Genomic DNA, 22,470 nt, shown 5'->3' with positions numbered 1-22,470 from the left:
GATCAAGACTATCCCCAAGAAAAAGAAATGCAAAAAGGCAAAATGGTTGTCTGAGGAGGCCTTACAAATAGCTGAGAAAAAAAAAGAGAAACTAAAGGCAAAGGAGGAAAGGAAAAATATACGCATCCCTATCTGAATGCAGAGTTCCAAAGAATAGCAAGGAGAGTTAAGAAAGCCTGCCTCAGTGATCAATGCAAAGAAATAGAAGAAAACAATAGAATGGGAAAGACTAGAGATCTCTTCAAGAAAATTAGAGATATCAAGGGAACATTTCATGCAAAGATGGGCACAGTAAAGGACAGAAATTGTATGGACCTAACAGAAGCAGAAGATATTAAAAAGGAGTGGCAAGAATGCACAGAAGAACTATACAAAAAAGATGGTAATGACCTAGATGTGTGTGATCACTCACCTAGAGTCAGACATTCTGGAATGCCAAGTCAAGTGGGCCTTAGGAAGCATCACTATGAACAAAGCTAGTGGAGGTGATGGAGTTCCAGTTGAGCTATTCAAATCCTAAAAGATGATGCCGTTAAGACACTGCACTCAATATGCCAGCAAATTTGGAAAACTCAGCAGTGGCCATAGGACTGGACAAGGTCAATTTTCATACCAATCCCAAAGAAAGGCAATGCCAAAGAATGCTCAAACTACCACACAATTGCACTCATCTCACATGCTAGCAAAGTAATGCTCAAAATACTCCAAGCCAGGCTTCAGTAGTATGTAATCCAAGAACTTCTAGACATTCAAACTGACTTTGGAAAAGGCAGAGGAACCAAAGATCAAATTGCCAACATCCGTTGGATCATAGAAAAAGCAAGAGAATTCCAGAAAAACATCTACTTCTGCTGTATTGACTATGCTAAAGCCTTTGACTGTGTGGATCACAACAAACTGGAAAATTCTTTAAGATATGGAAATACCAGACTACCTGACCTGCTTCTTGAGAAACCTTAATGCAGGTCAAGAAGCAACATTTAGAAATGGACATGGAACAACAGACTGGTTCCAAATTGGGAAAGGAGTAAGTCAAGGCTGGATATTGTCACCCTGCTTATTTAACTTATATGCAGAGTATATCATGCAAAATGCTGGGCTGGAAGAAGCACAAGCTGGAATCAAGATTGCCGAGAGAAATATCAATAGCTTCAGATATGCAGATCACACCACCCTTAAGGCAGACAGAGAGGAAGGAACTAAAGAGCCTTTTAATGAAAGTGAAAGAGGAGAGTGAAAAAGCTGTCTTAAAACTCAGCATTCAAAAAACAAAGATCATGGCATCTGGTCCCATCACTTCATGTCAAATAGATGGCGAAACAATGGAAACAGCAACAGACTTTGTTTTTGGGGGCTCCAAAATCAATGCAGATGGTGACTGCAGCCATGAAATTAAAAGACATTTGCTCCATGGAAGAAAAGCAGTGAGAAACCTAGACAGTGTATTAAAAAGCAGAAGCATTGCTTTGTGGCAAAAGTCTGTCTAGTCAAAGTTATGGTTTTTTCAGTAGTCATGTATGGATGTGAGAGTTGGACCATAAAGAGTGCTGAGCACTGAAGAACTGATGTTTTTGAACTGTGGTGTTGGAGAATACTCTTGAGAGTCCTTTGGATGGCAAGAAGATCAAACCACTCAATCCTAAAGGAAATCAGTCCTGAATACTCATTGGAAGGACTGATGCTGAAGCTGAAGCTCCAATACTTTGGTCACCTGATGCAAAGAGCTGACTCACTGGAAAAGAGCCTGGTGTTGGGAAAGATTAAAGGCAGGAGGGACAACAGAGGATGAGATGTTTGGATGGCATCACCAACTCAATGAAGATGAGTTTGAACAAACTCCTGGAGTTAGCGAAGGACAGGGAAGGCTGGCATGTTGCAGTCCATGGGGTCGCAGAGTTGGATCGGACTAAGCAACTGAACTGAACTGATACTTGAAGTTCTCTAAGAGGATAGATCTTAAATATTCTTAAAACAGACACAATCACATATAAAAGGGAACCATGTAGAGGTTGATAGATAAGTTATTTAGCCTGATCGTATTCTTTTCACAATATATGCACAAAAGTAACAGCATTTAGTTATATATCCAGAAATACCGTAACAGCCTTCTGGGTGATTCTATTACATTCAAGTTTGAGGAATGTTAACAGATTTAGCAAATATTGGCAATACATATGGGTATTATGGTATCCTGTTATTTTAAAATCCTGTTTCGTTATTCATAGAGAAAATAAGAATTAAAAATATTTTTTATTAGTCATTTGAGTTTCTTCTCTGTAAGCTCAAGTCAATTCCACTTGAACTAATAGCAGTTAAAATGTACCTACAACAGTGCCTGGAATTGTCTGAGGTGTCAGGACAGAAAGTGAATGAAACTAAGACCAGCTCTCACGGTGGGGAGAGTTCCTTTCAACTGAGGGGAGATAGGCAGTAAAGAATCATATAAGCCCCATCAAGAAAAAAAAAGGAGAAGAATCAAATCAACAACATTAGAAATGAAAATGGAGAAATCACAACAGACAACACAGAAATACAAAGGATCATAAGAGACTATTCTCAACAACTATATGCCAATAAAATAGACAACTTGGAAGAAATGGACAAATTCTTAGAAAAGTATAACTTTCCAAAACTGAACCAGGAAGAAATAGAAAATCTTAACAGACCCATCACAAGCACGGAAATAGAAACTGTAATCAGAAATCTTCCAGCAAACAAAAGCCCAGGACCAAACAGCTTCACAGCTGAATTCTACCAAAAATTTAGAGAAGAGCTAACACCTATCCTACTTAAATTTTACCAGAAAATTGCAGAGGAAGGTAAACTTCCAAACTCATTCTATGAGGCCACCATCACCCTAATACCAGAACCAGGCAAAGATGCCAAAAAAGAAGAATACTACAGGCCAATATCACTGATAAACATAGATACAAAAGTCCTTAACAAAATTCTAGCAAACAGAATCCAACAATATATTAAAAAGATCATACATCATGACCAAGTGGGCTTTGTCCCAAGGATGCAAGGATTCTCTAATATCTGCAAATCAATCAATGTGATACACCACATTAACAAATTGAAAGATAAAAACAATATGATTATCTCAATAGATGCAGAGAAAGCCTTTGACACAATTCAACATCCATTTATGATAAAAACCCTCCAGAAAGTAGGCATGGAAGGAACATACCTCAACATAATAAAAGCCATATATGATAAACCCACAGCAAACATTATCCTCAATGGTGAAAAACTGAAATCATTTCCCCTAAAGCCAGGAACAAGACAAGGGTGCCCATTCTCATCACTACTATTCAACATAGTTTTGAAAGTTTTAGCCACAGCATCAGAGAAGAAAAACAAATAAAAGAAATCCAGATTGGAAAAGAACTATCTTTTCAAACAGTCATCTCATTGTTTGAAGATGACATGATCCTCTACATAGAAAACCCTAAAGATTCCACCAGAAAATTACTAGAGCTAATCAATGAATATAATACAGTTGCAGGATATAAAATTAACACACAGAAATCCCCTGCATTCCTATACACTAACAATGAGAAAACAGAAAGTAAGGAAAAAATTCCATTCACCATTGCAACGAAAAGAATAAAATACTTAGGAATAAATCTACCTAAAGAAACAAAAGACCTATATATAGGAAACTATAAAATGCTAATGAAAGAAATCAAAGATGACACAAATAGATAGAGAAATATACCATGTTCATAGATTGGGAAGAATTAATATAGTGAGCATAAGTATACTACCGAAAACAATCTATAGATTCAATGCAATCCCAACAGTATTTTCAGAGACCTAGAACAAATAATTTCACAATTTGTGTGGAAGTACGAAAACCTTGAATAGCCAAAGCAATCTTGAGAGAGAAGAATGGAACTGGAGGAATCAACCTGCCTGACTTCAGACTATACTACAAAGCTACAGTCATCAAGAGAGTATGGTACTAGCACAAAGAAAGACATATAGATCAATGGAACAAAATAGAAAGCCCAGAGATAAATCCACACACCTGTGGACACCTTATCTTTGACAAAAGAGGCAAGGATATACAATGGAGAAAAGACAATCTCTTTAACAAGTGGTGCTGGGAAAACTGGTCAACCACTTGTAAAAGAATGAAACTAGAACACTTCCTAACACCATACACAAAAATAAATTCAAAATGTATTAAAGTTCTAAACATAAGACCAGAAACTACAAAACTCCTAGAGGAAAACACAAGCAAAACTCTCTGACACAAATCACAGCAGGATCCTCTGTGACCCACCTCCTAGAGTAAAGGAAATAAAAGAAAAAATAAACAAATGAGACCAAATTAAACTTAAAAGTTTTTGCACAATGAAGGAAACTATAAGCAAGGTGAAAATACAGCATTCAGAATGGGAGAAAATAATAGCAAATGAAGCAACTGACAAAGAATCGACCTCAAAAATATACAAGCAGCTCCTGCAGCTCAATGCCAGAAAAATGAACAACAACAACAACACTAACAAAAAAAAAAATTAAAAAATGAGCCAAAGAACTAAACAGACATTTCTCCAAAGAAGACACACTGATGGCTACAAAACACATGAAAAGATGCTCAACATCACTCATTATCAGAGAAATGCAAATCAAAACCACAATGAGGTACCATCTCACCCTGGTCAGAATGGCTGCTATCAAAAAGCCTACAAACAATAAATGCTGGAGAGGGTGTGGAGAAAAGGGAACCCTCTTACACTGTTGGTGGGAATGCAAACTAGTACAGCCACTATGGAGAGCAGTGTGGAGATTCCTTAAAAAACTGGAAATAGAACTGCCACCATACGACCCAGCAATCCAACCGCTGGGCATACACATTGAGGAAACCAGAATTGAAAGAGACATGTGTACCCCAGTGTTCATCGCAGCACTATTTACAATAGCCAGGACATGGAAGCAACCTAGATGTCCATCAGCAGATGAATGGATAAGAAAGCCATGGTACATATACACAATGGAATATTACTCAGCCATTAAAAAGAATGCATTTGAATCAGTTCTAATGAGGTGGATGAAACTGGAGTCTAGTATACAGAGTGAAGTAAGTCAGAAAGAAAAACACCAATACAGTATACTAACACATATATATGGAATTTAGAAAGATGGTAACGATGACCTTATATGCGAGACAGCAAAAGAGACACAGATGTATAGAACAGCTTTTTGGACTCTGTGGAAGAAGGCGAGGGTGGGATGATTTGAGAGAATAGCATTGAAATATGTATATTATCATATGTGAAACAGATCACTAGTCCAGGTTCGATGCATGAGGCAGGGTGCTCAGGGCTGGTGCACTGGGATGACCCTGAGGGAGGGGGTGGGGAGGGAGGTGGGGGAGGGATTCAGGATGGGGAACACATGTACACCCATGGCAGATTCATGTCAGTGTATGGCAAAAACCACTACAATATTGTAAAGTAATTAGCCTCCAATTAAAATAAATTAATTAAAAAAAATCAAGTAAACATAACTGCTTCAAGTGGTAAGTGCTACAAAGAACAATAAAACTAGTGCTATGGACCAAATGTTTTTGTGCCCCAAACTTGTATGTTGAGATCCTAATCTCCAATGTGACGGTATCAGGAGGTGGAGCCTTAGGCAGCTGATCAGATACAAGGGTGAAGCCTCATGAAAGTTAACCAGGAAGGGTTAATGTTGAATTCACATTTGATGTGCTCTCTGACTTTAACCCTTATCTCGTCACTTTTGTTATTATGTTCTCAGTCTCTTCAGTTGTGTCAGACCCTTTGTGACCCCATGGACTATAGCCCTCCAGGCTCCTCTGTCCACGCGATTTCCCAGGCAAGAATACTGGAGTGGAGTGCCATTTCCTCCTCCAGGGGATCTTCTCAACCCAGGGATCAAACCTGTATCTCCCGTACTGTAGGTGGATTCTTTACCACTGAGCCATCAGGGAGGCCCACTGCAGCATTTAGTGTTGAATAAAATTCACATATAAGTGGATCCATGAAGTTCAAAGCCCTGTTTTTCAAGGGTCCACTGTATATATAATTATTATACTATAAAATTCATCTATGCTGCTAAGTCGCTTCAGTTGTGTCCGACTCTGTGCAACCCCATAGATGGCAGCCCACCAGGCTCCCCCATTCCTGGCATTCTCTAGGCAAGAACACTGGAGTGGGTTGCCATTTCCTTCTCCAAAGCAAGAAAATGAAAAGTGAAAGTGAAGTCGCTCAGTCATGTCCAACTCTTTGCTACCCCATGGACTGCAACCAACCAGGCTCTTCCGTCCGTGGGATTTTCCAGACAAGAGTACTGGAGTGGGGTGCCATTGCCTTCTCCAAAATTCACCTATATAAAGTATCTAATTCAATAATTTTTATATTTTATAACATTTCATCACCCATTAGTAGCCCTTCCCCATTTTCCCTGCCCCCAGGCCTAGGCAACCATCATTGTTTCTATGGATTTGCCTGTTCTAGATATTTGTTATGAGTGGAATCACATAGTATGTGGTGTTTTGTGACTGACTTCTTTTATGTAGCATCATGTTTAAATTTAGAGCCTAGGAAGAGATAGCTCAGTTTTTTCTTTTTCTTTCTTTCTTTTTTTTTTTTTTTAAGAAGTCTTCTTGTGGTAATGAGCATCTTTTAAAATTTTCTAGGTCACCTTTTCACTAAAGGTGCAGTCTTTTGAGAGATGTGGCTTTCTTCATTGGTCTGAATTCCGACTCATAAAGACCAAAGGACTTGACTCTGGTCTCTCGTTTCACTAGTTTGATTTACTCTTTTTCAATTTAGGCTCTTTCACAGATTCTCTGTGTAAGCTTGAGCGAGTAATTCCCCTCTACGGGTCAATGTTTTCCCATTTGTAAAACAATGAAATGAATGAGATGACTGTTTGGGCTGTTGGTAGTTCCAACATTCTAAGATTCTAGGTTTCGTCTGACTTAGACATTGTTTCCATAAAAGAATTTCCATCACCATCTATATGTGTGGGGGAAATCTGTTCTAAGAAAGTGGTTCAGTGCTGATATCTGATCTTGGATGTGGGCTTTCAGTAGTTGGCAGTACATTTCCCTAAGGGTGGTGCCTCTTTGCATTGTCTTGACATGAAGCTCAGATCTTGACATGGCTTCCCTTGGTGAAGCTCACATCAGTCAGTTCATGAGCTACAGTTTGTCTGATCCCATAGCAAGCTTGTTTTCCCTTCATCACTTCTTAATAACTCACCTTTGGAACTGGCAATGTCAGCAGTAATCACAAAGGTGTGAATACCAATCATGACAGAGACTTTATTTCCAGAATAACAAGCTTAAATGTGATGTACTGACCATTTTGGACCATCTTTACTTGTGTCCTTCAAAAACTTTTTATTTCTTTAGAGGACTTGTAAGAATTTCCTTTTGGGGTTTTTAATTTAAATTTTATTTCTTTTTCTTGTGAGGAAGTAATTAATATATAGATTTTCAGAAAAATTTGGAGAGGACCAAAGTACAGAGAAGGAAGAGAAAAGCATTCATAATCTTACCATTTAAAGCATCCAGTGTCATCATTGTAGTGGGGTTCTATTTATCTCTCAATTATCATTATTGAAGTCGTATTTTAAAGTTTGTTATGATGATATTTATTTGAGGTAAGTGTAAAGCTCTTGAGTATGGTCACCATCATTTGAACAGTTGTGATTCTGAGTTCTCCCAAGTGACAGGATATACTTGTAGCTGAATTGCTCCAAACTTTTAGGATATAATAGTGTCGTTGATGTAGAAAGAATAGTTGGAATCAGGGAGACAACAAGGAACTTCAGTATTGCTGAATTCTACTTACTTCCATACTCATCCTTCATTCTTCTTCAACAGAGTCCATCTATGGATAACAAGATTTTGTTCACTTTTTTTTTTCTTACTGACTTTGAATTCTGCCCTGAGGTAATGGCAGATCAGATTGTTGTGAAATTATTCAACATTTCTGCAGCATGGTGATTGGGGCTGGAAATTCAGTGAGGATCAACAGATTTGAGTTCTAACTATATTACCCTAAACAAGCCATTTCTCCATTCTGAACCTCAGTTTCTCCATTTGTAAAATGAGAGGATTGGGTGAGATGAGCATTAAGGTTCCTGATATTACTTGCTCCAAGTTTCCCCCTCTTTTAACTATTTTTGGCATTTGGAATCTACCTTAGGAACATGAAGGGAGGAAGGCAAGAGCCAAGTGCAAAGCAGTCTTTGACCAGTAGCTGTAGCAGAGATGCTTGGACTCTCCTGTGAGCATCCTTCTCCAAGTTCTGTTCTGTCCCTGGCTTGGATGACAATAAGAAGCTTCTCCTCTTCCTGAGCAATGTATATAGGCACACAACTGAATTCTTTCCTCATCGCCTCCTTTTAGGATATTAAATAAATTTCACCTTATGCTTTGTGACAAAATAGAAGTAAAGTTATACACATAGGCAGTTCCAAGTGCTTATGCTTCCTGAGTAATTAGTCCCAAATCACTATTATGAATCATCAAATCCAAACAAGCTTGACATCTTTAAACTGCTTAACACACATTCCAATTATTGTAAAAACTCTATGTTGGTAAGACTAAAGCTTTATAATCAGGTATACAAAGTGATCATGGCAGCGCTTTTCTAAATAATGAACATCTAAACTCTGGGTATTTAAGTGTCAGTTTACCGAAGCTCATTTTGGGTGTAAAACAACATGGGTGCCGTATACAGTAGGTGCACCTGTGTGAACTTAGAGATGTCCTGGGGACATAGTCAAGTCTCTCTCCATGGTCTCATCTTAGGAGGTCCCTTTACTGCCCTTGACAATTTTGCCCTACACCTTCATGTTGAAGCTCTCTCCTCCCTGACCTTCTGTGAGCAGATCCTGCTCTCCCAGCCTGCTCTCTGGTTGGGAAATACCCGCAAATTTGGTCCTCAGCCCCTTGTTGCTTTTTTCTTCATATACTCTCCTTTGGTTCTTTCTCCAACTCTCACATCTGCACTAGGTTCATATCTGCCCTTTTCATCCCCAACTCATCTCATGAATTCTAGTCTAGCAACTCCAAGGACTTGTTGAAGATTTCCTGTATGAAAATATACAGTGCTTATCAAAGTTGCATACAGTGCTTATCAGAAATAAACTACATCACTCCTCTGCTTAGAACCTTCAATGGCTCCCCATTTCCTTCCTTTGTCCTTTCCCCTTCATTTCTTCCTCTTTCCCTTCTTCCTTCCCTCCCTCCCTTCCTTCTTCTTTCTTTCACTGAAGTTAGTTTACCCACAATATTGTGTTAGTTTCAGGTGTACAATATAGTGATCTGACAATCAAATACATTTCAAAATGATCTTCACAGGTCCGGTGACCATCATACAAAATCACTACAGTATTATTGACTCTATTCCACCATTGCATCCTGTAACTTATTCAGTTTATAACTGGAAATATGTATCTCTTAATTGCCCTCACCCATTTTGCCCAACCTCCAAACCCCCTCCCCTCTAGCAACCACCAGTTTGCTGTTTGAGCCTGTGACTCTGTTTCTGTTGTTGGTTCATTGTTTTGTTTGCTTGTTTTTTTAGATTCCGATTATAAGTGGGATGGTAAAGTATTTGTCTATTCTTTCTGACTTATTTCACTGAGCACGATAGCTTCTAGGTCTACCCAGTTGTTGCAAATGGCATATTTTCATTTTTTTTTTAATGGCTGAGTAATATCTTTCACATCTTATCCACTCATCTATTGATGGGACATTTAGGTTTCCTTTGTATCTTGTATCTTGGATACTGTAATCAATGCTGCAGTGAACAGAGGGGTGCATATATCTTTTTGAATTAGTGTTTTTGTTTTCTTTGGCTAAATACCCAGAAGTGGAATTTCTGGATCTTTTGGTAGTTCTGTCTTAAATTTTGAGCGATTGCTATTCTGTTTTCAATAGTGGCTGCACCAATTTACATTCCCAACAACAGCATATGAGTAGTCCCTTTTATCCACATTCTCTCTGATACTTATTTGTTGTCTTTCTGATGGTAGTCATCCTGAGAGTGGTGAGGTGATATCTCATTGTAGTTTCTTAAAAAAAATTAATTTATTTGTTTATTTTATTTTTGGCTCTGCTGGGTCTTTATTGCTGCCCAGGCTTTTCTCTAGTTGCAGTGAGAGAGGGCTACGCTCTAGATTTGGTATTCAGGCTTCTCATTGAGGTGGCTTCTCTTGTTTCAGAATACAGGTTCTAGGGCATGCAGGCTTTATACTGTGGCGCACCGGCTTAGTTGCTCCAAGGCATGTGAGATCTTCCCAGATCAGGGATCAAACCCGTGTCTCCTGCATTGGCAGGCAGATTCTTTACCACTGAAGCACCAGGGAAGCCCTCTTGTTGTAGTTTTGATTTACATTTCTCTAATAATTATCAATGTCAAGCATTTTTTTCAAATGCCTGTTGGCCATCTGTATGTCTTTGGAGAAACTCGTATCTAGGTCTTATGCCCATTTTTTGATCGGGTTGTTTGTTTTCTTATATTGGGTTGTATGAGCAGTTTATATATTTTGGAAATTAAGCCCTCATCAGTTGCATCATTTGGAAATAATTTCTCCCTGTCCATATACTTTCTCCCTGTCCATAGGTTGTCTTTTCATTTTGTTTACATTTTTTTTTTCTGTGTAGATATTACATTTAATTAGTGATTACATTTTGAGTTTATTTTTGGATATGGTGTAATAAAATGTTCCAGTTTCATTCTTTTGCATGCAGCTCCCCAGTTTTTCCAGCACCATGTATTAAAGAGACTCTTTTTTCCTCACTGACAATTTTTGCCTCTTTTTGGTCAAAGATTAGCTGATGATATAAGTGTGAGCTTATTTCTGGGCTTTCTCTTCTGTCCCATTGATCTATATTTCTGTTTTTGTGTGAGTACCATACTGTTTTAATTTCTGTAACTGTGTAGTAAATTTTGAAATCAAAAGGCACGATACTTTAGACTTTTTCTTTCTCAAGATGTCTTTGATTCTCAGGGTCTTTTGTAGCTCTATACAAATGTTAAGGTTATTTGTTCTAGTTCTGTGAAAAATGCTGTTGGTATTTTGAAAGGGATTGCATTGAATCTGTATGCTGCTGCTGCTGCTGCTGCTAAGTTGCTTCAGTCGTGTCCGACTCTGTGCAACCCCAGAGACGACAGCCCACCAGGCTCCCCTGTCCCTGGGATTCTCCAAGCAAGAACACTGGAGTGGGTTGCCATTTCCTTCTCCAACGTATGAAAGTGAAAAGTGAAAGTGAAGTCACCCAGCCCTATCCGACTCTTTGCGACCCCATGGATTTTTGGGTAATATGAACATCTTTATAAAATTAATTCTTCTGGTCCATGAAGACAGTATATCTTTCTCTTTATTTGTGTCATCTTCAATTTCTTTCATCGAAGTCTTATAGTTTTTAGCATACAGGTCTTTCACCTCTTTGATAGATTTATTCCTAGATACTTTATTATATTTGATACAATTATAAATGGAGCTGTTTTCTTAATTTCTCTTTCTGATAGATCATTTTTCATGTATATGTCTTATCTAATTGCTATGATTAAGACTTCCAATAATATGCTGAATAAAAGTGGCACAAAAGGCATCCTTGTCTTATTTCTGATCTTAGAAGAAATGTTCTCAGCTTTTCACCACTGAGTATGACGTTAACATGATCATTTTTCATGTACAGATTTATATGTGTTAATTCGTATTTTGCAACTTTTACTGTATTCGTTTATTCTATTTCTTGGTGGCATCTATAGGGTTTTCTGTGTGCTGTGTGCTATGTCACTTCAGTTGTGTGCAACTCTTTGCTACCCCATGGACTGTAGCCCACCAGGCTCCTCTGTCCATGGGATTCTCCAGGCAAGAATATTGGAGTGAGTTGCCATTTCTTCCTCCAGGGGAATCCTCCCAACCCGGGGATTGAACTCCCTTTCTTATGTCTCTTGTATTGGCAGGCAGGTTCTTTACCATGAGCACCACCTGGGAAGCCCATACAGTTTTCTATATATAGTATAAAGTCACATACAAATTATGAAAGTTTTCTTTCTTCCTTTCCCATTTGGATTTCTTTTCATCTTATCTAATTGCTATGACTAAGGCTTCCAATAATATGCTGAAGGGGGTTCATGTTTGGGAACGCATGTAAGAAATAAAGATTTTAAAATTAAAATAAAATAAAAAGAAAATGTAAAAAAAAAAAGTGGCACAAAAGGCATCCTTGTCTTATTTCTGATCTTAAAGAAATGTTCTCAGCTTTTCACCACTGAGTATGAGGTTAACAGTGGGTTTATCAAATATGGGCTTTATTTTGTAGAAGCATGTTCCCCTCTATGCCCACTTTATTGAGAGTTTGTATCATGAATAGATGTTGAATTTTGTCAAAAGCCATTTCGGCATCTATTGAGATGATACATGCTTTTTATTCTTCCTTTGGTTAGTGTGGTATAACATACTGATTGATCTGGAGATACTGAACCATCTCTGCATCCCTGGAATAAACCCCACTTAATAATGGTGTGGATCCTTTTAATATATTGTTAAATTTGGTCTGCTAATATTTTGTCAAGAATTTTTACATCTGTGATCATCAAGGATATTTACCTGTAACTTAATTTTTTGTAGTGCCTTTGTCTGATTTTGGTATCAGGGTAATTCTGGCCTAGTAGAAAGAATTGAGAAGCATTCCTTCCTCTTCAGCATTTCATAATATTTTGAGAAGCAGGTACCAAGTTTCTTTAAATGTTTGGTAGGATTGACCTGTGAAGCCAACTGGCCCTGGACTTTTGTTTCTTGCGAGGGCTTTTTTTTTTTTTTCTTTTTTCTGATTCAACCTTGTTACTTGTAATTGGTCTGTTCAGATTTTCTATTTCTTCATTCTGAGAGGTTTTATGTTTCTAGAAATTTATCCATTTCTTCTTGGCCATTTAATTTGCTGGTGTTTAATTTTAGTAACCTCATGATAATTTGTATTTCTGTGGCGGTAGTTGTAACTTCTCTTTTGTTTCTGGTTTTTTGGGGCCTTCTCCTTTTCCTTGATGTGTTTAGTTAGAGTTTTATCAATCTTTTTTTTTTCTTTAAAAAAAAACTGCTTTTAATTTCATTAATCTTTTCTATTTTTTTTTTTTAGTTGCTATACCACTTATTTTTATTCTGATCTTTATTATTTTCTTCCTTCTAGTAACTCTGGACTTTATTCTTTTTCTAGTCCCTTTATGTAGAAGGTTATGTTGTTTATTTGAGATTTTTCCTATTTCCTGAGGTAGGTCTATATTGCAATACACTACCCTCTTAGAACTGTTTGCTGTGTCCCATAAATTTTGGATTGTTGTGTTTCCATTTTCACTTGTCACAGAGTACTTTTTGATTTCCTCTTTTACTTCCTCAGTAACACATTGATTGTTGAGTAGCATGTTGTTTAGACTCCACATATCTATTTTTTTTTAGTGTTCTTATAACTGATTTGTAGTCTCATATCATTATGGTGAGAAAAGATGTTTGATGTGATTTTAGTTTTCTTTAATTTATTGAGACTGGTTTTGTTGCCTAACATATAATCTATTTGGGAAAATGCTCCATGTTGATGTGAAAAGAATATGAATCTGATGTTCTGGGGTGGAATGTCCTGTATACATCTATCAAGTCTATATAATCTAACATATCATTCAATACCAATATTTCCTTATTAATATTTTGTTTAGGTGATTTATCTATTATATAAGTGGGGTACTGAAGTGTCCTACCATTATTGTATTGTTGTCTATTTCTCTCTTTATGTCTGTTAATATTTGCTTTATGTATTTAGGTGTTGCTAAGTTGGCAGCAGGTACTACATCTTCTTGTTGGATTCATCTCTTTATTGTTTTGTAATGTCCTTTGTCTCTTGTTACAGTCTTCATTTAAAAGTCTACTTTGTCTGATGTTAAGTATTGCTACCCCAGCTTTTTTTTAATTTCCATTTGCACAGAATACCTTTTCCCATCCCCTCTGTGTGTGTCTTTAGATCTGAAGTGGATCTCTTGTAGACAGCAAGATTGTTTTTTTTTTTTTAAACCCATTCAGCTACATGTAAAATAATTATTTATTTATTGGTTGTCCTGGATCTTTGTTGCTGCAGGCAGGCTTTCTTTAGATGCTGTGAGCTGGTACTACTCTCTAATAGTGGTGCTCAGGTGCTCAGGCTTCTCACTGCAGTGGATTCTCTTGCGGAGCACAGGCTCGAGAGTACAGGCTCATTAGTTGTTGTGCATGGGCTTAATTGCTGTGTGGCAGGTAAAGTCTTCCCAGATCAGGGATTGAACACTTGTCCCTTGCATTGGCAGGCAGATTTTTAACCACTAGACCATTAGGGAAGTCCCCCATTGAGCCAAGGAGTGATCAGTTCCTTTAGGATTGATCAGTCAGTCAACCCTAAAGGAAATCAGTCCTGAATTTTCATTGGAAAGACTGATGCTGAAGTTGAAGCTCCAATACTTTGGCCACCTGATGTGAAGAGCTGACTCATTGGAAAAGACTCTGATGCCAGGAAAGATTGAAGTCAACAGGAGAAGGGGGTGGCAGAGGATGAGATGGTTGAGTAGCATCACCAACTCAATGGACATTAATTTGAGCAAAATTTGGGAGATAGTGGAGGATAGGAGAGCCTGGCATGCTGCAGTCCATGAGATTGCAGAGTTGGATACAACTTCACAACTGAATGACAACTGCTTTTGTGGACTGAAATACATGGAGAGATAAGCATATAAGTCACGCAGTGTTATGCTAAAAGTGAAATGAAAGCTAAGAGAAGAGGCAGAGATAACTTAGGGAAAGAGGTAGTTCATTTATTTAAGCAGCATGGTATGATGGAAAGAACAGAGATCTGTGTTGGAATGCTGGCTTCACAACATTTTAATCCCTGTCCTGTATGTCTCCATTTGCCCATCTGTAAAATGGGGATATTATCAGGTACCTTGAAAGGTCATGATGAGATGTGAATAACAGCATGATTGTGAAGAGTGTCTAGTACCACTTTGGGCCAGTACAGGTGTTCAACAAGTATGAGCTCCTTCTGACCACAGCCCTGATCCTGTCTTCTGTTTCTCACAGTGCCCTGTATCAACTTTGATCCTGGTGACCATCTGCTATTTTATTGATTGCCATGATTATGGATATATTTCCTGATATGCCTATCATATTAGGAAACAAAACCACTAGGAACTAGTTTAATGGTCCGAGAGGATCTTCCCTGGTGGCTCAGATGGTAAAGAATCCACCTGCAATGCAGACCTGGATTTGATTCCTAGGTTGGGAAGATCCCCTGGAGGAGGGCATGGCAACCCACTCCAGTATTCTTGCCTGGAGAATCCCCATGGCCAGGGGAGCCTGGTGGGCTACAGTCCACGGGGTCGCAAAGTCGGACACAACTGAGTGACTAAGCACAGCACAGCACAGAAAGAATCTATTCTTTCTAAAACCATGACTTTGGAATTTGACTTAGCAAACAATATATGGGCAAGGGTTATGTTTGTCCACCTCAGAAAGATGAGCCAGAGACTTGCCACCGAGTCAGGGCTGTCAAGCCAGAAAGAGAAGAAGCAATAGTGTCCCTGGACTGACCACACCCCAGTAATGAAGGTCAGTGCTTTCATGCCACATGAGTCCAGCCCTTTGAAGCCACACCATGAAGCTCTTATTTCACTGATGCCCAGTGTGGAAGAGGAGTTCTGACTTAGCAAGAAGCCCAACTAAAGTCTTTTATGAGTTGAGGGACTCTTCTGAGGAAACATAGCAAACCAAGTGGAAGGGCTTTTGACAACCAAATGAGTAAGAAAAGAAAGGCTGTCTTCCACATCCACACCCTCTACAGAGGGGGTATAAATGCTCCCAAGAGGAAGGAGACCCACAACTCTGGCTTGGTGAACTTGGACTCTGTGTTCAACTGGGCACCTCGCTCCCTCCAGCACCATGTCTTTCAACTTCTGCCTGCCCAACCTGAGCTTCCGCTCCAGCTGCTCCTCCAGGCCCTGCGTGCCCTCCAGCTGCTGTGGCACCACCCTGCCCGGGGCCTGCAACATCCCCGCCAGCGTGGGCAGCTGCAACTGGTTCTGCGAGGGCTCCTTCAACGGCAACGAGAAGGAGACCATGCAGTTCCTGAATGACCGGCTGGCCAGCTACCTGGAGAAGGTGCGGCAGCTGGAGCGGGAGAACGCGGAGCTGGAGAGACGCATCCTGGAGCGCAGTCAGCAGCAGGAGCCCCTCGTGTGCCCCAACTACCAGTCCTACTTCCGGACCATCGAGGAGCTCCAGCAGAAGGTGAGGGGCTGGGCGCTCCATTGCCTCCAGCAGGAAGTTGTAGGGAGGGAATCCGAGATATGGCTAAGAAACCATATAAGCTATTCGATTGCCGTTTTGCCTTTTCATTTTGTTTTCCTGAGGGTCCGTTTTAGGACCAGGACTGTTAGATCTGAGTATTTGCATAGTGTTAGTCTTTGTGGAGGTAGCAGCACTTTGCATAAATAAGCTGTAATTAAAAGCTGCCTCTGAATGCTTCCGTGTATTTGCCGACTCTGGAATTATTACCCTGAGGTGAGAGAAAAGACTGAGCCCAAGAAGGAAGCTTAGAAAGCAAGACTTTTTGTAAGAACTGGGCCAATTTCTTTCTCCCTTATCTGGGCTTTTGCCTGCTCTGACCTCTTCTTGATGTTCTGACCTCTTGTTGACCTCTTCTGGGTACTTAATTATCCTAACTCCATCATCTTGACCTAGAAGCCTCTGGGCTTCTGGTGCACAGTGCCCAGTGAGGGTATAGAATAGTTGATTAGAACAAGAAAAAGTGTAAGCTCCCTAGGAGGACCCAGCTATCCAGGATGGCTGGGCGCACGTGGCTCTGTCTCTGACTCAACCCCCTCCAATTGCTAGCCGACATATTTATCTTCTCCACTGAATTGAAAGTTTTTTGAGGGCAGGAGTTAGTGATTACTCATTTTTGTATCTTTAGCTCCTGCAACCATGCCAGACATAGAGTAGGTTTTTGAAGAGAAATAATGTTAGTTATTATTATTATCAGCTTCTCAGTATTTCTTATTAAGAAAGAAAAGGAAAAACTGTGTATGTACTGATACTTTTCTGGCATATGTCTGCCTTCTTCCTCCCCTCAAGTCTGAGTTCTCTAATATTGAGCAACTATTGCACATGGGCAGTAATCTTAATATAAGATCCATTGTGATTTCTCAGTCTGTTTCTTCCATGTAAGTGAATTAGTAGGGATGCTGTTAACTAAAGATAACCAAGCTCATTCTAGAATGTTTCGGGTCTTCTAGATCCTGTGTGGCAAGTCTGAGAATGCCAGGTTGGTGGTACAGATTGACAATGCCAAGTTGGCCTCAGATGACTTCAGGACCAAGTGAGTGGGCAAGGGGGCTGTTGTCTTGCCTCTTTGCTCTCCTTCCTCTTAGCCTGTCTTCTATAACAACAAACATTGACAAAGTTTTGCTAACCAGAACTTGGACAACCCTTCTCCAGAGTCAGACTCCTTGCCTGCTATTTTTTTCAGAGGACATCTTTGAATCCCATCCAGTGTAGAAGTCATGGTCCCCTGATGCTCTGCTAAACACAGAATCCAATTAGGAGACTGGAGGAAGTGTATTAATTTTGGAAATCTCATGGTTTATGGGCTTTTTTCACATTAAATCCATGATCTCTTCATTTATTAGAAAATACTTGTTGTTGTTCAGTCACACAGTCATGTCCAACTCTTTGTGACCCCAGGGACTGCAGCACCCCAGGCCTCCCTGGCCCTCACCATCTCCTGGAGTTTGCCCAAGTTCATGTCCATTGCATTGGTGATGCCATTCAGCCATCAGTCCTTCCAATGAATCAGGTGACCAGAATACTGGAGCTTTAGCTTCAGCATCAGTCCTTCCAATGAGTCAGTTCAGTCGCTCAGTTATGTCTGACTCTTTGCGATCTCATGGACTGCAGCATACCAGGCTTCCCTTTCTATCACCAACTCCCAGGGCTTGTTCAAACTCATGTCTACTGAGTTGGTGATGCCATCCAGTCATCTCATCCTCTGACACCCTCTTCTCCTTCTGCCCTCAATCTTTCCTAGCATTAGGGACTTTTCCAATGAGTTGGCTGTTTGCATCAGGTGACCTAAATACTGGAGCTTCAGCTTCAGCATCAGTCCTTCCAATGAGTATTCAGGGTTGATTTCCTTCAGGACTGATTGGTTTGATCTCCTTGCTGTCCAAGGGACTTTCAGGAGTCTTATCCAGCACCACAGTTCAAAGGCATCAATTTTTGCCAGTGCCTTTTCCTCTAGGAGCTTTGGCTCCATGTTGAAAACTTGAGTCAACTAGATGGCTGTAAAAACCGCAAGCCCCAACTCTCAGATATCTGACAAATCAAACCAAACTAGAGTCAAGGCCAGGCCTGAGCCTGATTCTCTGCATCGCAGGTACGAGACAGAGGTGTCCTTGAGGCAGCTGGTGGAGGCAGACCTGAATGGCCTGCGTAGGATCCTGGATGAGCTGACCCTGTGCAAGTCTGACCTGGAGGCCCGGGTGGAGTCCCTGAAGGAGGAGCTGATCTGCCTCAAGCAGAACCACGAGCAGGTAAAGCTCCCCAACAGGACCAAACTTGCTGAGGCCTGTTTCCAACCACCGTGGGGTGTGGGAGAGGCTCAACTAGTCAAAGAATCTGTTTTCCAAACAAAAAGGGATTTGTAGAGAATGAGTCATCTGATAGGAAGCAAGGATTTTTCTGCTGGCGGCAAGAATGAGGGTGAAGGAAGTTGGCAAGCTCAGTAATAAGGAAAGGTCAATAGCCAGGCAGCACCCACAGCCTCTTCCATTCCCAGGGTGGAGCACATGGGGCCACAGAAATCTTTTACCCCAATTCTTCAGTTGGTCACTGGGGACACCAGCAAGACCACCCTGCAGAGCTGGAAACACGACCCCACTCTTTTCTCATTCAGAGCTTCCTTCTGTTAGTCGCAGAAAAGCACTCACATCATTGCTTTATTAGTTGCATGATAAAGAAGACAGATAATTTGTGCAAATTTTAAAATCCAAAACAATGTAAATGGTGATAGTTAATATTAATTGAGTGCTTGTTGTGTGCCAAACACTGTGCTAAGCGCTTTAGAATTCCAGAGATAGTTCTCATCTTACAGATGAAGCACTTGAGGTTTCTAAAAGCTTCTAGTCTAGAAAGTGGTAGGCATGAGATCCAATTCGTATCTGTCTGACATTCACTCAAGCCCAAGCGCTAAGCTTTGTTGAGTCTGTGAAGAGATTAGCTTTGAAATGAGCAGATAACTATTTCCTTTATCAAAAGCTAAACTGGTGAAATCAAGAAATGACCAGTTAGGTCTATTCTCTCCCAGGATGGCAGATTATGAAGTACGCATTCTTTGCTTCCTCTTTAGCTGGACTCTATCCTTTTTTTTAAACTCATGGCTAAGATTCAAACCATAGGCTATATTGTATACTGGCAAGAACACTGGACTGGGTGTTTGGGCTTTTAAAATTATGGTCTAGTACATCTCAACTCAGTCCAAACCACTGCACCTCCAAGTAAGGAGTGGTATACTGAGTACAAGGGTGGAAAGAGGCCACAGACTTCAAAGCACTCTGTAAAGTAGAAGACACAGGTTATTCACTGAATATAGAACCCAGTTAATGAGAGGATCAGAGGGAATGGGGCTTCTGAAAGCTTAAGAATAATCACCAGTGGAATTGCACTCTCCCAGAAGAGAGCATCAGGATCTTCTGAGATACTTTGAATTGTCCCCTTCCTCCACCAGGAAGTCAACACCCTGCGGAGCCAGCTGGGAGACCGCCTCAACGTGGAGGTGGACGCCGCCCCCACTGTGGACCTCAACCATGTGCTCAATGAGACCAGGGCTCAGTACGAGGCCTTGGTGGAGACCAACCGCAGGGATGTGGAGGAATGGTACATCAGGCAGGTGAGCATCTTGGCACATGGTCTTTCAGAACCCTCAGCCCCTTGGGGCCCTTCAGGCAGGGTCTGATCCTGCCTTCTGCCCTTTGGTGTTTCAGACTGAGGAGCTGAACAAGCAGGTGGTGTCCAGCTCAGAGCAGCTGCAGTCCTGCCAGGCGGAGATCATTGAGCTGAGACGCACGGTCAATGCCCTGGAGGTGGAGCTTCAGGCCCAGCACAACCTGGTGGGTATTGATGAGACTCCTGGTGAAGAGGTGAGGTTGGGGAGTCAAGGGCACTGGGATGCCCTCCAGACTACCCTCTCCTGAACTCTTAGAGCTCGTGACTTGTTTGGAAGCGATGGAGAAGCCCCTGAAGGAGCAGCTCTGTGACCTTCCTCCCCTTCCCCCTAATAGAGAGACTCCCTGGAGAACACCCTGACGGAGACGGAGGCCCGCTACAGCTGCCAGCTGAACCAGGTGCAGAGCCTGATCGTCAGCGTGGAGTCACAGCTGGCGGAGATCAGGAGTGACCTGGAGCGGCAGAACCAGGAGTACCAGGTGCTGCTGGACGTGCGGGCCAGGCTGGAGTGTGAGATCAACACGTACCGGGGGCTGCTGGACAGCGAGGACTGCAAGTGAGTAGGAGGCTAGTAGTGTTCTCCTTGGGGACTCATGAGGTTGCTATGAGGATGAAAGATCTTCTTGATGGAAATAAACTTATAGTTTCAAGCTTTTGACTGGAGGCACTCAGAGGAAGTAGCAATACAATACTCTTATACAAAGTGTGTTTCATATCTTTCTAACTCTTCATTTCACTTTCCTGTAACATGCTGTATTTGTGTTCTGCCTCCAGGCTCCCCTGCAACCCATGTGCCACAACCAACGCTTGTGAAAGGCCCATTGGACCCTGCATCTCCAATCCTTGTGTCTCACGTACTCGGTGTGGACCTTGCAACACCTTTGTGCACTAGAGGCCTCAGTGCCAGCAGGAGGTCAAGGGCTCCAAAGTCACATCTCAGTTCCACTTCTGGGACCAGCCTTCAACCAGCATCAGCTTCCACTGAATTCCCAGCTAGATTCTTTAACACAAGTGGCTGCAAAGTCCACCAATGGCCCAGTCTGTCTTCTGAGTCCCACAAAGAAATGTACAGCAGGATCAAGTAATGTCTATGCTCACAATGATATATTTGCTTAATGTGTTATGCCCTAGCAAATTCTTACCTGTGATTTTAAATAATTACATTAAGTATGATTGAGCTGGTAGGCAAGCTGTGAAACTGAACATAATTGGAAGAAATCTTCCTTGTCACTCTTTTGGTCTTTGGAGAAGTGATAAATATCCCTTGTTAATCTCTTAATAAATTCTTATTCTGGCACAAAAATGGTAATTGGCCTTTTCATTCATTCATTTCACAATTGGGTGTCTTCTATAGATAAAACAGAATCAGTGTTCTTCCCATCAGATGACGGAGTCATCCCCCCAATAGATGGTCTGTTGTTTAGTCGCTAAGTTATGTCTGACTCTTTGCGACCCCATGGACTGCAGCACGCCAGGTTTCCCTGTCCTTCACTATCTCTTGGAGGTTGTTCAAACTCATGTCCATTGAGTCCGTGATGCCATCCAACCATCTCATCCTCTATGATCCCCTTCTCCTGCCTTCAGTCTTTCCCAGCATCAGGGTCTTTTCCAATGAGTCAGCTCTTCACATCAGATGGCCAAAGTATTGGGGCTTCAGCTTCAGCATAAGCCCTTCCAATGAGTATTCAGGGTTAGTTTCCTTTAGGATTGACTGGTTTCATCTCCTTGCTGTCCAAACTACCCTCAACGATATCTCCCTCTGCCATGGATTTTGTGTTTTGGAGGAAGATGATAGGAAAGGGATGACAAATCCACCGGAGAGTATCTGCAAGCATTTTCTGTCAAATTCTTCAAAGAGAATCTGAGAGAATCACAGGCAGGGAACAATCACATCATGTACCACTCTGCTCTCAGGGAGCAGAGTCCTGTAGGAGGGAGAACAGATGTTTCTAATCTATTCCAAGATTTGCGAATCAGTGCCCTTTTAATCTATTCCAAGATTTGCGAATCAGTGCCCTTTTCGGCAGAGAGGATCACTGGCTGAAATATTGACAGAGGACCACATGCACAAAACAATTATTTGGAGTTTGGTAGAGAAGAATCCGGAGAAGGCAATGGCACCCCACTCCAGTACTCTTGTCTGGAAAATCCCATGGACGGAGGAGCCTGGTAGGCTGCAGTCCATGGGGTCGCTGTGGGTCGGACACGACTGAGCGACTTCACTTTCACTTTTCACTTTCATGCATTGGAGAAGGAAATGGCAACCCAGTCCAGTGTTCTTGCCTGGAGAATCCCAGGGACGGGGGAACCTGGTGGGCTGCCGTCTCTGGGGTCACACAGAGTCAGACACGACTGAAGTGACTTAGCAGCAGCAGCAGCAGCAGAGAAGAATCAGTAGAAAATATTTTAAAAATCAACTTCAAAAATGATTAACATGGATACAAGATAGGT

At 41.1% G+C, this 22,470-nt stretch overlaps 1 protein-coding gene across 1 annotated transcript; it reads left to right on the top strand.

Moving 5' to 3' along the window:
* The first annotated feature begins 15,905 nt into the window (after window positions 1-15,905).
* Window positions 15,906-21,316, top strand: LOC138414734 (keratin, type I microfibrillar, 47.6 kDa). Its single transcript, XM_069542519.1, has 7 exons — window positions 15,906-16,305; window positions 17,313-17,395; window positions 18,452-18,608; window positions 19,802-19,963; window positions 20,058-20,183; window positions 20,355-20,575; window positions 20,794-21,316. The coding sequence occupies exons 1-7, from the start codon at window positions 15,958-15,960 to the stop codon at window positions 20,909-20,911; spliced, it is 1,215 nt and encodes a 404-aa protein (XP_069398620.1). The 5' UTR covers window positions 15,906-15,957; the 3' UTR covers window positions 20,912-21,316.
* Window positions 21,317-22,470: the final 1,154 nt, after the last annotated feature.

The sequence above is a fragment of the Ovis canadensis genome, chromosome 11 (assembly GCF_042477335.2).
Source record: "Ovis canadensis isolate MfBH-ARS-UI-01 breed Bighorn chromosome 11, ARS-UI_OviCan_v2, whole genome shotgun sequence".
NCBI lineage: Eukaryota > Metazoa > Chordata > Mammalia > Artiodactyla > Bovidae > Ovis > Ovis canadensis.
This window is presented reverse-complemented; position numbering and strand designations above follow the sequence as displayed.